Source organism: Bufo bufo, chromosome 4 (genome assembly GCF_905171765.1).
Source record: "Bufo bufo chromosome 4, aBufBuf1.1, whole genome shotgun sequence".
Taxonomy (NCBI): Eukaryota; Metazoa; Chordata; class Amphibia; order Anura; family Bufonidae; genus Bufo; species Bufo bufo.
Window position 1 is genome coordinate 369,338,272 of NC_053392.1, and position 15,801 is coordinate 369,354,072.

The 15,801-nt window shown below is 42.5% G+C and overlaps 2 protein-coding genes across 3 annotated transcripts in view; both read left to right on the forward strand.

Annotated features, from left to right (window-relative positions):
• LAMA2 (laminin subunit alpha 2) overlaps positions 1-1,150 on the forward strand; it is a 1,085,231-nt gene extending 1,084,081 nt beyond the window's left edge. For both annotated transcript variants that reach the window (XM_040429125.1, XM_040429126.1), the window contains one exon: positions 923-1,150. In XM_040429125.1, coding sequence (XP_040285059.1) covers positions 923-1,074 — 152 coding nt within the window. In that variant the 3' untranslated portion in view covers positions 1,075-1,150. The remainder of the gene's footprint in view (positions 1-922) is intronic.
• A 13,534-nt stretch (positions 1,151-14,684) lies between these two features.
• The window catches only part of LOC120997068 (enoyl-[acyl-carrier-protein] reductase, mitochondrial-like), a 127,635-nt gene continuing 126,518 nt past the window's right edge, over positions 14,685-15,801 (forward strand). Inside the window, exon 1 of the mRNA XM_040426977.1 lies at positions 14,685-14,887. Coding sequence (XP_040282911.1) covers positions 14,703-14,887 — 185 coding nt within the window. The 5' untranslated portion in view covers positions 14,685-14,702. The remainder of the gene's footprint in view (positions 14,888-15,801) is intronic.

Consider the following 15,801-nt stretch of genomic DNA (forward strand, 5'->3'; position numbering starts at 1 on the left):
AGTACAGTAGAGCATAGACTTCTATTGGTGTATGATTATGGCTCTTTACAGAACTATAAAAAGACTGTGTGAATAAACTCTTCTGAACAGAACCAGTATCAAAATACTATATACAAATGACTAATGTGTGCACCGGGTTAGTTTGTGATGTGCTGTCTAGAGAAGTAGACAGCTAACACCACCACCTACCCACCGCAACCCCCCACCCCCCCACCCCCCAAGAAATCCAACTTGCAAAAAATCCAAGAAGCTGACAAATGAGGTATAAGCTGCATTATTTGGAGCACATAAGACATAAATATAAATCTTTCAGCATTTCTCAAGCTCTATATGTAACTGCATATACAGCTTGAGAAAGGCCTGCACTCCAAAACATCACTGCTTTGGCTCCAAATAAAGCAGCTTATACTTCATTTGGTAGTGCCTAGGACTCTTCTTGCAAGCTGTAACAACATTCTTCACTTTTATGGCTGAAAAGTATCGAACAACCAATGTCTTTTGGGAAGTTTTAGTTGGAAGAATAGGCAAAAGGATAGAAAGAACAAGAAGGAGATGGCATGAGTTGTGGATTTTTTCAATGAAGGACAAGCTGGGATGTGGCTTATTGTACATTTAAGAGCCTCACATTTACAGTTGGCACATATTTAATAAAGGTTTTAAATATAATGGATAAGCATGTAATTTTACATAAAGTATTAATATGTTTTAGTGGTTTGTATAAATGTGATACATTGCTATCAGACAGGGCTTATGAATTTTAGATTCTTTTCTTGTACTCTTGATAACTGCTACATTTCTTTTAAATGTTAAAGCCGCATAAAGTATAATTTGTTCGTTGGATTTTTATTCCTGTGACATAAAAAGAATTAACAGTACAGGGATAAGGCTTTGTTAATCAGTCCTCTATCTCTTCTATCTGCAGAAGACGTGAAGCAGTTTGGCCTGACCACTCAAGTGAGCTTTAAAGGGTGCATCAGAGATCTGAAACTTGCTAAGGGCACTGCCAGGCCACAGGAAATAAATTTCAGCAAGTCGCTGGAAATAAAGGGAGTGCAGCCATTATCATGCCCATGATCTCAGTGCTGCCACAGAGACCAATAACTGCAACAGTTCCATGTTATGATGTGTGTCAATAAGCATGATAACATTATCCGAATTTCAAAAAGTGCCATATCTTATATTTTCAACAAAGTTCCTGAGCAAATTATTTTCCCATATGTTAAATAAAGAGCATTTCTTTAAAAATTGTGTGTCTGTTTTTAATGTAATAATAATGATGTGCATCCATGAATGTAGAGGCAGAAAAGCATTACTACTATAAACATTCAATGTAACGGGGAGCAAGCGACGCGCTTCCTTCTTGCAGCGCCGCCGGCATCCTGTCTGTGTGCAGGAGCGAGGACTCGGCTGGCGTCCTCGTCTCCATGGGGACCAGGGAGCGGTGAGAACCCGGCCGCACTGAGGAGGTCCCTAGACTACGAGCAGCAGGGGAGCTGAGCGCCGATAATGATGAATCGGTGCTCGGCTGTGTTGGGCTGTGTAATGTGAGTCACGTGATGCTAGCCACGTCATGTGACTCACCAGTCAGGGCTATTTAAACAGGCAGCCTGCTGGCCACAGGTTGCCTGTGATTGGTCTAGTTACCCTCACCAGCCTTCTTTAGATATTCAGATGTTGCTTGTTTTGATCTCGGCTTTGTTTGTGACCTCGACCTCGCTACCTCCATTTGTATTTGACATGACCTCTTGGCTTCCGACCTCGGCTTTGTTTGTGACCTTGCTATTGTGTTTTTCCCTGTGTACTGCGTGACCTCCTGGTTTTTGAATTTTGCTTCCCTGACTCTGTTCACGGTTTTCCTTTGCTTTTAGGCCCCTGCACGTATTTAAGCTAGGGACCGCCGCCAAGTTGTACGCCGTCAGATAGGACGGGTCGTGCAAGTAGGTAGGGACAGAGGTGCGGGTGGAGTCCAGGGCTGCACTCTTCCCTTCCCTCTGTGACATTCAAGCTGTGGCACAGATCAGTGGTGGCCAGAATTACATGATCTACTAGAGCAGTGGTACATGGCTTTTTTAGGGTTTTTTAAGTCTAAGAGCCACATTGTCATATTGAACTACTCTCACAGCCACATTAGGACATAAAGGCCTTGATTTATCATACCTTCACTGCATGACTTTTGCGATTTTTTTTGTACCTGCTTGCACAAAATTTAAGCGATTACGCAAGAATTTGTGTCTTTTTACACTCACTTGTGCAAAATTTTTGGACTTTTTGCATTTCTACATCACTCACTCCAGTTTTGTAATATGGCTGGAAAAGTGGATGTGGTTAGCTATGTTATTGAGTTTCAGTCCAGATTTATCATTGCATCACAAAAAAGTTGCAATCTCACTCCAGCAGTATAGTGGAGTATGAAAACTGGAGTAGCTTTTCGAGACAGAAGTGTTAGGTTTAAGGACAAGCCAAATTTATCAAACAACCTGTGACATTTGATAAATTTGGCACAAAGTACCCCAACACAGACTGGCTTCAAATATTCTCTGTATGATAAATTTCCCCCAAAGAGTAATGCCATTGGAGACACTTATGGTGCCCTTCTCCCACAATTAATGCTCTAGAAAGGAGAGACTATCCATACCCATGGCGTTTTTCATTATGGGTGCTGCGTCAATTGACTGGTATTTTACAGCTTCAATAAACTACAAAGGAGAGTGTTGTATGCAAAGACAACTGCCTCTAACTCATATACTCCATTTTAAAATACCAAACAAGGTTCAAGGAACCCCATTGTCCAGATATATCAGGTACCCAGAGATGATTACACATGAACTATTAGTACTTGCCTGTCTCTGCTCATAAGCGTCTCTCTGAGATGTAAACCACATACGATCCCCACATAGACAAGCATTTCTGTGTTGGTGGATGCATAGAACGGTCTCAGGGGTTGCATGTGGTCCCCAGGCTGAAGGCTGTGATCATGCCCAAGCCCCAGACCGTGGAACTAGAGCCTGGACAGGTAAGTTGGTGACATTACCCTCAATGACAGGTACATGTAACATGTGGAGGACACAGATGCATATTTATCGGAGAACCCTTTTACAGTTATCCCAATGCTTAACCCCTTAAGGACTCTATTTCACCTTAAAGTCCCGGCCATTTTTTGCAAATTTGAACAGTGTGAATTTAAGTGGTGATAACTTTAAAACGCTTTGACTTATCCAGGCCATTCTGAGATTGTTTTTGTAAAATGAAGTCCACAAAATTAATTTTTATTTATAAAAAAAATACCAAATTTATAAAAAATTTGTAAAAATTCCAAATTTCCAAGTTTCAATTTCTCTACTTCTATAATACAAGTAATACCTCCAAAAATAGTTATTACTTTACATTCCCCATATGTCTACTTCATGTTTGGATCATTTTGGGAATGATATTTTATTTTTTGGTGATGTTACAAGGCTTAGAAGTTTAGAAGCAAATCTTAAAAAAAAAACAACCAATTTTTAGGGACCAGTTCAGATCTGAAGTCACTTTGCGAGGCTTACATAATAGAAACCACCCAAAAATGACCCCATTCTATAAACTACACCGCTCAAGGTATTCAAAACTGATTTTACAAACTTTGTTAACCCTTTAGGTGTTCCACAAGAATTAATGGAAAATAGAGATACAATTTCAAAATTTCCCCGCCAGTTCTGTGAGAAGGTCTGGCAGACGTTCTTCTCTACCTCTTGCATGACGTTCTTTGTTTTTGTTTCACTTTGTCATCTCCTTTCCTTCTCCCAGGTGTCACCTATTTAGACTAATTGTCTCCCTTTATATTCCCTCCCATAATGCCTCACTTTGCGGTTTATACTACTTCCTGGATGAGGTGTTCACTGCTGGAGGCTGCTGCTGTTTCCTCAGATAAGTCTTCTTCCTTTATTTATGTTTCCTTGCTGGCTTGATTCTAGGTCACCCTGACTCCGTCCGTATTAAGTGCAGGGAGCCGGTGGTCGTGTCCCTTCACTATTATAGTGTTTTCAGTTGTCACACAGTATTAGGTACATGGGCATGCAATCGTCTACCATAGAGACCCTTGTATGGGCATAGCAGTCAGGGAGAGCTCTAGGGGTTTTATAGGGCTCACCCATATGCTCATTAGTTTGGGATCAAGCCAGTCAGATGTTTATTTATAAGTTCCAGCTTTCTGCAACATCATCCGTGACATTATAAACCGCCATAACCGTCTTAAGCATGGATCCGGTTTCAGCCTTGATTGACCGCATGCAAGGTCTTTCGCTGGAGGTAGCAGATCTCCGTAAAACTGTGTCTCAGTTTCAGGTGACCGGTTCTGCTGGCGTTCATGGAGTTTTTTCCGAGCCTAAGATCTAGCTTCCAGATACGTTCTCCGGAGGTAGTGAGAATTTTGTTCGCTTTAGAGAGACTTACAAACTCTATTTTCGCCTACTTCCCCATTCCTCTGGTGATGAGGAGCAGAGGGTGGGGATGATCATCTCGCTGCTCAGGGATAACGCTCAGTCTTGGGCCTTTTCGCTGCCGGTGGGGGCACGGCCCCTCCGATCGGTGGATGAATTTTTTGTAGCCCTGGTGCAGATATATGATGACCCGGATCGTATTGCTCTGGCTGAATCTAAACTGCGTCTTTTATGCCAGGGTAAACAGTCCGCAGAGATATATTGTTCTGAATTTCGGAGATGGGCAGCTGATACTGGTTGGAATGATGCTGCACTCCGAAGTCAATTTTGCCATGGTCTTTCGGAAAGATTGAAAGATGCATTTGCTTTTCATGAGAGACCAGCCTCGTTAGAGTCTGCCATGTCTCTAGCTGTTCGTATTGACAGGCGTCTTAGAGAGAGAGAGGAGACTACTCCTTCCTGGCATATTCAGCCCAAGGACCGTGGGTGGAGCTGTCTCATTCAGTGCGCAGGGGTCTCAGTCTCTCTCAATCTCCTCTGAGGAGGAGGCCATGCAGCTGGGTTACTTGCCTCTGATAGTAGAGGATTCAGCTCTCAGAGGAGGGTTTGTTTCTGTTGTGGGGGTATAAATCATTTGGCTAATGTTTGCCCCTCTAGGAGATTCATGGAGTTTTCTGAAGGTAATAAAAGAAAAACTAAAAGAAAAAAACCCTCTAAAAACTTTCCATTTGCTACTATTGGCAAGGTTGATGCGGAAATTGAAGGTTTGCCGTTTACTTGTAGTTCCCGTTTTCTCCTACCTGCCAGGGTGGCGCTAGACAGCAAGAACATTGTTTGTGAGATTTTTGTAGATAGTGGAGCAGCTGTAAATCTCATTGATAATCAATTTGCAATAACGCATGGTTTCCAGGTATGCACTTTGGAAAAGGATATACCTGTTTTTGCTATCGATTCCGCTCCAATTTCTCAAAGATCGCTAAAGGGCATAGTTCACAATATCCGTTTTACTGTGGGTGACGCCCATGTCGAGGATATGTCGTGTTTCGTCCTAAGTGGATTACCTACTCCTCTAGTGTTGGGGCTACCCTGGCTCACTAAACATAACCCCACCATTGATTGGCAAGCAAGGCAAATAAATGGTTGGAGTGAGATTTGCAGAGAGAATTGCCTCACGGCGTCTCTTTCAGAGGTTTCTACCAAGACTGTACCATCTTTTCTCTCAGAATTTTCGGATGTGTTTTCCGAGAGTGGTGTCCAGGAGTTGCCCCCTCACCGGGAGTACGACTGCCCTATTAATCCCATCCCAGGCGCCAAGCTGCCAAAATCACGTTTATACAATCTCTCCCAACCTAAAAGAGTCTCTATGCGTACTTCGTATCTCTGCGAGCCTGAGAAAGGGACACATCCGACCCTCGAAGTCACCTGTTGCTGCTGGGTTTTTTTTTGTTAAGAAAAAAGATGGTTCTTTAAGACCTTGTCTGGATTTCAGGGAGCTGAACCATATCACAATTTGTGACCCATATCCGCTTCCTCTGATCCTGGACCTGTTTAACCAGATTGTTGGGGCTAAAGTTTTTTCTAAGTTGGATTTAAGAGGGGCATACAACCTAGTCAGGGTCAGGGAAGGGGACGAATGGAAGAAGGCCTTCAATACCCCTGAGGGTCATTTCAAGAATTTGGTTTGATGAATGCTCCAGTCGTCTTCCAACATTTTGTGAACAGCATTTTTTATCATTTAATGGGGAAATTTGTTCTGGTGTATCTAGATGACATTTTTTCTCCTGATTTCAAGACTCATCGAGACCACCTACGTCAGGTCTTGCTGATTCTGCGGGAGAATAAATTGTACGCTAAACTGGAAAAATGTGTGTTTGCGGTTCCGGAGATTCAATTTCTTGGTTTTCTTCTCTCCGCTTCTGGTTTTCGCATGGACCCTGAGAAGGTCCGCGCTGTGCTTGATTGGGAGCTTCCTGAGAATCAGAAGGCGCTGATGCGGTTTTTGGGTTTTGCCAATTATTACAGAAAGTTCATTTTGAATTATTCCTCTGTTGTTAAGCCACTCACTGCTATGACTAAAAAGGGGGTAGATTTTAACTCGTGGCCGGTAGATACGCTTAAAGCCTTTTCTAGTATCAAAGAGAGTTTTTCTTCCGCTCCCATTTTGGTACAACCTGATGTCTCTCTACCTTTTATTGTTGAGGTGGACGCTTCTGGGGTGGGTGTGGGTGCGGTCTTATCTCAGGGTCCTTTCTCAAGGAAACTCTCCTCTGCAGAGAGAAATTACGATGGGGGAGATAGGGAGTTGTTGGCCATCAAATTAGCTTTTGAGGAATGGCGCTATTGGTTAGAGGGAGCCAGACACCCTATTACCGTGTTTACCGACCATAAGAATCTGGCCTACTTGGAATCGGCCAAGCGCCTGAACTTGAGACAGGCCAGATGGTCTTTGTTCTTCTCTAGGTTTAATTTTGTTGTCACGTTCCGCCTTGGGGTTAAAAATGTGACGGCGGATGCCCTGTCACGTTGTTTTCCCCGAGGGGGGAACTTTGAAGACCCGGGTCCCATTTTGGCTGAAGGGGTGGTCGTCTCTGCTCTTTATCCTGATTTGGAGGCAGAGGTTCAGGCAGCTCAGGCAGAGGCTCCTGATCTTTGTCCTCCTGGGAGGTTGTTTGTGCCTCTCACTTTACGACACAAGGTTTTTAAGGAGCACCACGATACGGTCCTTGCTGGGCACCCGGGGAGTAGAGCCACAGTGGATCTAATTGCTCGGAGATTCTGGTGGCCGGCTCTTCGTAAGACTGTTGAGGGTTTTGTGGCAGGTTGCGAGACCTGCGCTCGTGCCAAGGTCCCTCATTCACGGCCATCGGGTTCTCTCCTCCCGTCACCCATTCCTTCCCGTCCTTGGACGCATCTGTCCATGGACTTCATTACGGACCTGCCTCGTTCCTCGGGGAAGACTGTGATTTTGGTGGTAGTGGACAGTTTTAGCAAAATGGCGCATTTCATTCCCTTTCCTGGGTTACCCAATGCTAAGACGTTGGCGCAAGCGTTTGTTGATCACATTGTTAAATTGCATGGCATTGCTTCAGACATCGTTTCTGATAGGGGCACGCATTTTTTCCAGATTCTGGAAGGCCTTCTGTTCTCGCTCAGGGATTCGGTTGTTGTTCTCTTCTGCTTTTCACCCGCAGTCGAATGGTCAGACCAAACGCATCAATTAGAATCTGGAGACATATCTGCGCTGTTTTGTGGCGGAGAATCAGGAGGATTGGTATTCTTTTTTGTCCCTTGCTGAGTTTGCTTTAAAAAACCTTCGCCAGGAGTCCTCTGATAAGTCACCATTTTTTGGTGCATATGGCTTTCATCCGCAGTTTGGGACATTCTCTGTAGAGGGGTCTTCTGGTTTACCTGATGAGGAGAGATTTTCCTCTTCTTTGTCATTTATTTGGCAAAAGATTCAGGGTAATCTGAAGAGGATGAGTGAGAGAGATAAGCGTGTGACGGATAAGAGACGTGTGCCTGGTCCGGACCTGAATGTGGGTGATCTGGTGTGGTTGTCTACCAAGAATATCAAACTGAAGGTTCCCTCCTGGAAGTTGGTTCCTAAGTTTATTAAGCCTTACAAGATCTTGTCCGTCATCAATCCCGTTGCCTTCCGTCTTGATCTTCCTCAGACTTGTAAGATCCATAATGTTTTTCACAGGTCCCTATTAAAACCTTATGTCCAACCCACTGTACCCTCCTCTTTGCCTCCTCCTCCGATTGTTGTTGATGGTAATCTTGAATTTCAGGTCTCTAGGACTGTGGATTCTCGCATTATCCACGGTTCTCTCCAGTACCTCGTTCATTGGGAGGGTTATGGTCCTGAGGAGAGGATGTGGGTCCCAGTGGCGGACATTAAGGCCACTTGTCTCATCAGGGCTTTCTATAGGTCTCATCCTGAGAAGGTGGGCTCTGAGTGTCCGGAGTCCACCCGTAGAGGGAGGGGTACTGTCACCGCCAGTTCTGTGAGAAGGTCTGGCAGACGTTCTTCTCTACCTCTTGCATGACGTTCTTTGCTTTGGTTTCACTTTTTCATCTCCTTTCCTTCTCCCAGGTGTCACCTATTTAGACTAATTGTCTCCCTTTATATTCCCTCCCATACTGCCTCACTTTGCGGTTTATACTACTTCCTGGATGAGGTGTTCACTGCTGGAGGCTGCTGCTGCTGTTTCCTCAGATAAGACTTTTTCCTTTATTTGTGTTTCCATGTTTGCTTGATTCTAGGTCACCCTGACTCCGTCCGTATTAAGTGCAGGGAGCCGGTGGCCGTGTCCCCTCACTATTATAGGGTTTTCAGGTGTCACACAGTATTAGGTACGTGGGCATGCAATTGTCTACCATAGAGACCCTTGCATGGTCATAGCAGTCAGGGACAGCTCAAGGGGTTTTATAGGGCTCACCCATATGCTCCTTAGTATGGGATCAAGCCAGTCGGATGTTTATTTATAAGTTCCAGCTTTCTGCAACATCATCCGTGACACAGATTTTCCATTTTAATAATTTTTTTCCAGTTACAAAGCAAGGGTTAACAGCAAAACCAAACTCAATATTTATTGCCCAGATTCTGTAGTTTACAGAAACACCCCATATGTGGTCGTAAACCGCTGTACGGGCACACGGCAGGGCGCAGAAGCAAAGGAATGCCATACGGTTTTTGGAAGGCAGGTTTTGCTGGACTGGTTTTTTTGACACCATGTCCCATTTGAAGCCCCCCTGATGCACCCCTAGTGTAGAAACTCCATAAAAGTGACCCCATCTAAAAAACTACACCCCTCAAGGTATTCAAAATAGATTTTACAAACTTTGTTAACCCTTTAGGTGTTCCACAAGAATTAATGGAAAATAGAGATACAATTTCCAAATTTCACTTTTTTGGCAGATTTTCCATTTTAATAATTTTTTTCCAGTTACAAAGCAATGGTTAACAGACAGACCAAACTGAATATTATGGCCCAGATTCTGCAGTTTACAGAAACACCCCATATGTGGTCGTAAACCGCTGTACAGGCACACGGTAGGGCGCAGAAGGAAAGGAATGCCATACGGTTTTTGGAAGGCAGATTTTGCTGGACTGTTTTTTTTGACACCATGTCCCATTTGAAGCCCCCTGATGCACTCCTAGAGTAGAAACTCCAAAAAAGTGGCCCTATTTTAGAAACTACAGGATAGGGTGGCAGTATTGTTGATACTAGTTTAGGGTACATATGATTTTTGGTTGCTCTATATTACACTTTTTGTGAGGCAAGATAACAAGAAATAGCTGTTTTGGCACCGTTTTTATTTTTTGTTATTTACAACATTCATCTGACAGGTTAGCTCATGTGATATTTTTATAGACCAGGTTGTCACGGATGCGGCGATACCTAATATGTATACTTTTTATTTATTTATGTAAGTTTTACACAATGATTTCATTTTTGAAGCAAAAAAAAATCATGTTTTAGTGTATCCATAGTCTGAGAGCCATAATTTTTTCATTTTTTTGGCGATTACCTTGTGTAGGGTATGATTTTTGCGGGATGAGATGGCGGTTTTATTGGCACTATTTTAGGGTGCGTGTGACTTTTTGATCGCTTGCTATTACACTTTTTGTGATGTAACGTGACAAAAAATGGTTTATTTAGCACAGTTTTTATTTGAAATTTTTTACGGTGTTCATCTGAGGAGTTAGGTCATGTGATATTTTTATAGAGCTGGTCAATACGGACGTGGCGATACCTAATATGCATACATTTTTTTATTTATGTAAGTTTTACACAATAATATCATTTTTGAAACAAAAAAAAAATCATGTTTTAGTGTCTCCATATTCTGAGAGCCATAGTTTTTTCAGTTTTTGGGCGATTATCTTAGGTAGGGTCTCATTTTTTGCGGGATGAGATGATGGTTTGATTGGCACTATTTTTGGGTGCATATGACTTTTTGATCGCTTGCTATTACACTTTTTGTGATGTAAGGTGACAAAAAATTGTTTATTTAGTACAGTTTTTATTTTTATTTTTTTACGGTGTTCATCTGAGGGGTTAGGTCATGTGATATTTTTATAGAGTCAGTCTATACAAACGCGGCAATACCAAATATGTATACTTTTTTTATTTATGTAAGTTTTACACAATAACAGCTTTTTAAAACAAAAAAATGATGTTTTAGTGTCTCCATATTCTGAGCCATAGATTTTTTATTTTTTGGGCGATTGTCTCAGGTAGGGGCTTTATTTTTGCGGGATGAGGTGATGGTTATATTGGTACTATTTTGGTGGGCAAACGCCTTTTTGATCGCTTGCTGTTGTACTTTTTGTGATGTAAGGTGACAATCTTTTTTTTATTTAGCACAGTTTTTATTTTTTTATTTTTTACGATGTTCATCTGAGGGGTTAGGTCATGTGATATGTTTATAGAGCCGGTCGATACGGACGCGGCGATACCTAATATGTATACTTTTTTATTTTTTCCTATTTTTTACCAATTTCTTTTACTTTATTTGGGGAAAATTAAGTTTTTGTTTATTTTTACTTGAAACTTTGAATTTTTTTTGGGGAAAACTTTTTTTTTTCACTTTATTTTTTGTCCCACTTTGGGACTTGAACTTTTGGGGGTCTAATCCTTTACAATGCATTCCAGTACTTCTGTATTGGAATGCATTGGCTGTATAAGTAATACGGTGTGTATTACTCATACAGCTTCCGGCCTGTGAGATCCAGGGGGCTGGATCTCACAGGCTCGTCACCTGAAGGCAGCGCGATGCCTTCCATGCCATCAGGTCCGCCCTACAGCCGCATGGGGACCCGATTGCACGCCCGATCACCGCCGCAAGCACAGGTAAAAGCCGCAAACCGCAGGTCTGAATTGACCTGCGGCAGCGGTGATCGGAAAAACACATGACGTACCGGTACGTCATGGGTCCTTAAGGACTCGGGAAACATGTCGTACCGGTACGTCCTAAGTCCTTAAGGGGTTAAAGGGGTTTTCTGAGACTTTATAACTCCTCAGGATGGGTCATCAGTATCTGATCGGTAGGGGTCCGACACCAGCTGTTTGAGAATGCAGCGGCACTCGCAGTAGCGAGCCTTTCATCTTTTCCTAGGCCAGTGACGACACGTTCATAGGTCACATGGCCTAGGTGCAGCTCAGCCGCATAGAAGTGAATAGGGCTGAGCACAATGCCAAGCACAGCCGCTATACAATGTACAGTACTGTGCTTGGAATTGTGCTAGGAAACACACAATGAGCATTTCACAAGAAACATACAAGGAAATTGTTTTCTTATTTCTGTTTTGAAGCCAGCAGGGCAACATGACCTAAGATTGATATTGACATGGTTCCACGTTGAGTCTACCGGTAGATCAGAAACTTCTATATAGCCATTTCTGGCATAAAATACATAAATGGGACCTAAAATAGAGCTAAAAATATCTTCCATTCTCCTGTTGGAACACCAATCAACTTCACAATCAACTTCATAATCAACACAAGTACAAAAACTATTCATAGGGAGTATAATGGATTGGATAGTTGCCCCATACTGTAGATGTTCCTCCTAGCCTTTCCTCTTGGCTTGAAAAATCCTGAGATGAGTGGCAGGAGATGACAAGCTTTGAAAAGGAAACACTTTTGCAAGCCTTAGGTCAGCATGTATAATGTGTTGTAACTAAGGCATATTCCTGCTGAACTGGAGTTGTGAAAACTCATTTGATGTTTGGATTTTGACCAGTGTTTGTTCTGCAATGTGGCTTCCTGTCTTTTACAACCTTCCCTTTTTTAACTCACCCGACAAAATCCAGAGAAACTAATTGTTCACCTTTCCATTTGTGTATTACATAATATCACAAAAAATATTTACAATTTATACAGTGTATGTTCAATTTATCAATATTATATGTAATAAATAAAATAATAAAGTGCTAACTTCTAAAGCAATTGTAGCAGATTAGGGAACGTAAGCATGAGGCCTCCTGCACATGAACGTGCCATGTTTTGCGGTCTGAAAATTGCAGATCCGCAAAACACGGATCCCGCCGGTGTGCCTTTTGTAATTTGTGGAAAGGAACAGACAGCCCATTATAGAAATGCCTATTCTTGTCCGCAAAACAGACAAGAATATGACATAATCTATCATTTTTGCGGGGCCACGGAAAGGAGCAACGGATGCGGACAGCACACGGAGTGCTGTCCGCATCTTTTGCGCCCCATTGAAGTGAATGGGTCCGCACCCGAGCCGCAGGATGCGGAACCAAACCACGGTCATGTGCAAGAGGCCTGAGAGATCTGTTTATGTCCATTCCTCCTCTCTCTTCCCTGTGCCCAAGCCCTCTATATCCAAAGCCGGGCGGCCCCTCGTAAGAGGAGGGTAATGTCACCAACTTACCTATCCGGGCTCCAGTGCCATGGTCTGGGGCTCGGGCATGGCCACACTATGTCAGACAGACTGTGGGGTCATGCCCCCCATGAAACATGGCCTAACCACACCCCCTGGTGATGCAAGTGCGTCCATGACAAATGAAGGCTCGCTCACCTCCTCCCTGCAGCGCACACACACTGGAGGAGATCCTTAGTATTAAGTTATTATTTGAATTAGGTGTGTGTTTTGGATGCAGGCTGAGTGACAGCTCAGCCTACCTATCTGTAGGATACTGGTGTTCTGGTCCAATGGACGCCAAGTCCCTGGACCTATCAGGTTCTGATCCAGGGACATGGCGCACTACTTAAATCCCCTGCTGGCAATACACCCTTGTCAATTACAGGTTTATTCCCTTGCTGTGCTCTTGTGTTGTCTGTTTGTTATGTTGCACTGACAGATTCTAGCTCTTGGTGCTGCTATATATTGTCAGTTATTGGGGCTCCTTTGACCATCGCTGCAGAGTCTGGCAGCATTAATGTGGGGGACTCCGGTTTTACTATGGAAGATGGAAATTACTGCAGTCTGTGGTTGTCATCAACTTCATGTCCGGGCTCCGGAGCCACAGTCTGGGGCTCGGACACGGCCACAACATGTCACATGCACTGCCGGGCTGTGCCCCCATGATACGTGGCCTAATCACGCCCCCTGGTGATGCAAGCATGTCCATGACAACTGAGCCTCCTCCCCGCAGCACACACACTCTGGAGGAGATTCTGGGTATTATGTTTTTATTATAGGTTTACTCCCTTGCTGTGCTCCCAGTGCTGTTTGTGTGTATTAGATTGTTTGTTATCTTGACCTCAGCTTGCCTCTGACTGATGATTCTGTACCGTGTTACCCGTCTGGTTCTGACTTTGGCTTGGCTATTTTGACTACCTTCCATTCTCTGATTTTGTACCTCATTGTACTCTCGGTTTTGACCTTTTTCTGTACGACCCATTTCTTTGTGGTTGCGTCTCTGTGTCTGTCTGTCTGGAACTTAGCAGTACAGGGAAGATCAACTAGCTGCAGTCTTGCTGCTTAGGACTTGGACTGCAAGTAGGCAGGGAAAGTGAGTTGGGTTCATTTAGGACTCACTGTGTGTGTGTTTCCCGGCCTACAGTGGTCTAGTGAGTCAATTTCTTTTAAAAAAAAAAATTGCTTGTGACATGTTAAGAAAATCTTCAGGCACTTCAATATTATTCCACTAAATCGCTCTGTCTCCAATGTTGCCTACCGCAAGTTAACATTTCTTCTGTACCTTCATCTCTGAAGCCCATACAACAGGGTAACATTTTATCAGCTATACATAATGTTAACACTGGCTATTATGAATAAAACCGAAGTCTGTTTCATCTGACTTGTATTTTCCAACAATTCTAGTTCTAGCTTATTATATGTAGAGTGAAATCAAGCAATGAAAATCAAAATCCCTCAGTCATTCTCGAGAAAATAAATTGCACGCTGAATGATACTGAATGGAAATTAGCTTTTCCAATTAATGACATTTTATAATTATGAATGTTGTTCTTAAAAGTATAAAGGGCATTAGTCATATTAGCCAACATACTTGCACTAAACCATAAGAATATAAACCAATAGCTCACAATGTAATAAAATACACTGGATCACAGGTCTTGCCATACCCTGTTGTTGATATCCCTTGCGTTTAGCTGATGGCATATTTTTGAATAGAATGTTTTTGCTTTTTTCAAGGAAATAGAAGTAGACATTTACTGGATTCTGATTTCACAAATGTATAGGAAATAGACTAGTCATTATTGAGTAACCGTGCTGTATTTTAGAAATACCCGTAGACACACAGTCTCATAAAGAAAAAGGAACCTAACTTTTGCTGCTTGTCATTGTATGCTACTTATGGAGCAGGCAGGTGTATTGAGACTACTAAGAGGATTGCTTGTTTTGAAGCCAACACAATATAGGATACACTATGATCACTTAAATTGCAATAGAAGATCATTAAGGCGGTCCTACCAGACATCTTGTAAAAGTCTGGTCTACAGAAGACATGGTCCTTGGAAGGAAGTTTTAAAGTAAGTAATTCAATGATGATGTGTTTTGGCTCTTCAGATGTCACACCTGAATGGTCTTAGAAATTCTTAAGAATTGGGTTATACTTCCTTTTCACAACCCAGCACACTTTCTTTGACACAGAACATTACTTCTGATAATTACTAGTCCCTTCATGCGATAGACAAGACATCATTAATTCCGTCGATTAAGCTGGTTTTATGTTCTTACAATTCTCATAATTACTGCTCTTTTCGAGCAAAGGAAAACCTTCTTCATTTATCAGTTTTTCTTTCCTTCATACTTTTCTTTTGCATCAATACAACCTTTTATTTAATTAATTTAAGAATAAATCTTTTAAGCCTTGATTCCTTTTAAATACACAAAATAGCCAAAAAAGATATGCCTGTATTATAGTCTAGAGATAAAATGTACCAGCAATTGCTGCGTGTTCGCGGTCTGCATAAAGCTTACTCTGATGGTGGAATGTTTTTTTTGTTTCGTTTTTTTTTACTGGTTCCACTTCCAACTAGGGGCTGCAGGCTATAATGCATAATGTAATTTAAGACCGCTGTGAGATTAGGAAAAAAAAAATGATACACTTGCAATACATGTCTTTGGGTGAAGATTTTCTGACTTTTTAGAATGTGAACTAAAGGCATGGGCTTGTAGTATAGTATAGTATACATGGTCCTCTTTGCTTAGAAAAGTATTTTAGTCCTCATATCTCTTCTATTTTTTGTCAGACAGCCCTGAACCCATATAACATCCTCACTCTCAGTTCACTGGAGTTCTGGGGACAGCCCAGGTCCACAGTTTCAATTCTGCCAGCACTAATAATGCTGAGATTACTTGTCCTTACTGCCCATCGTGCTCAGGTTCATGGTCTAAGAAATAAGCCCTCCTCTGTTGTGGCTGTATGTGCTTTGCTATATTA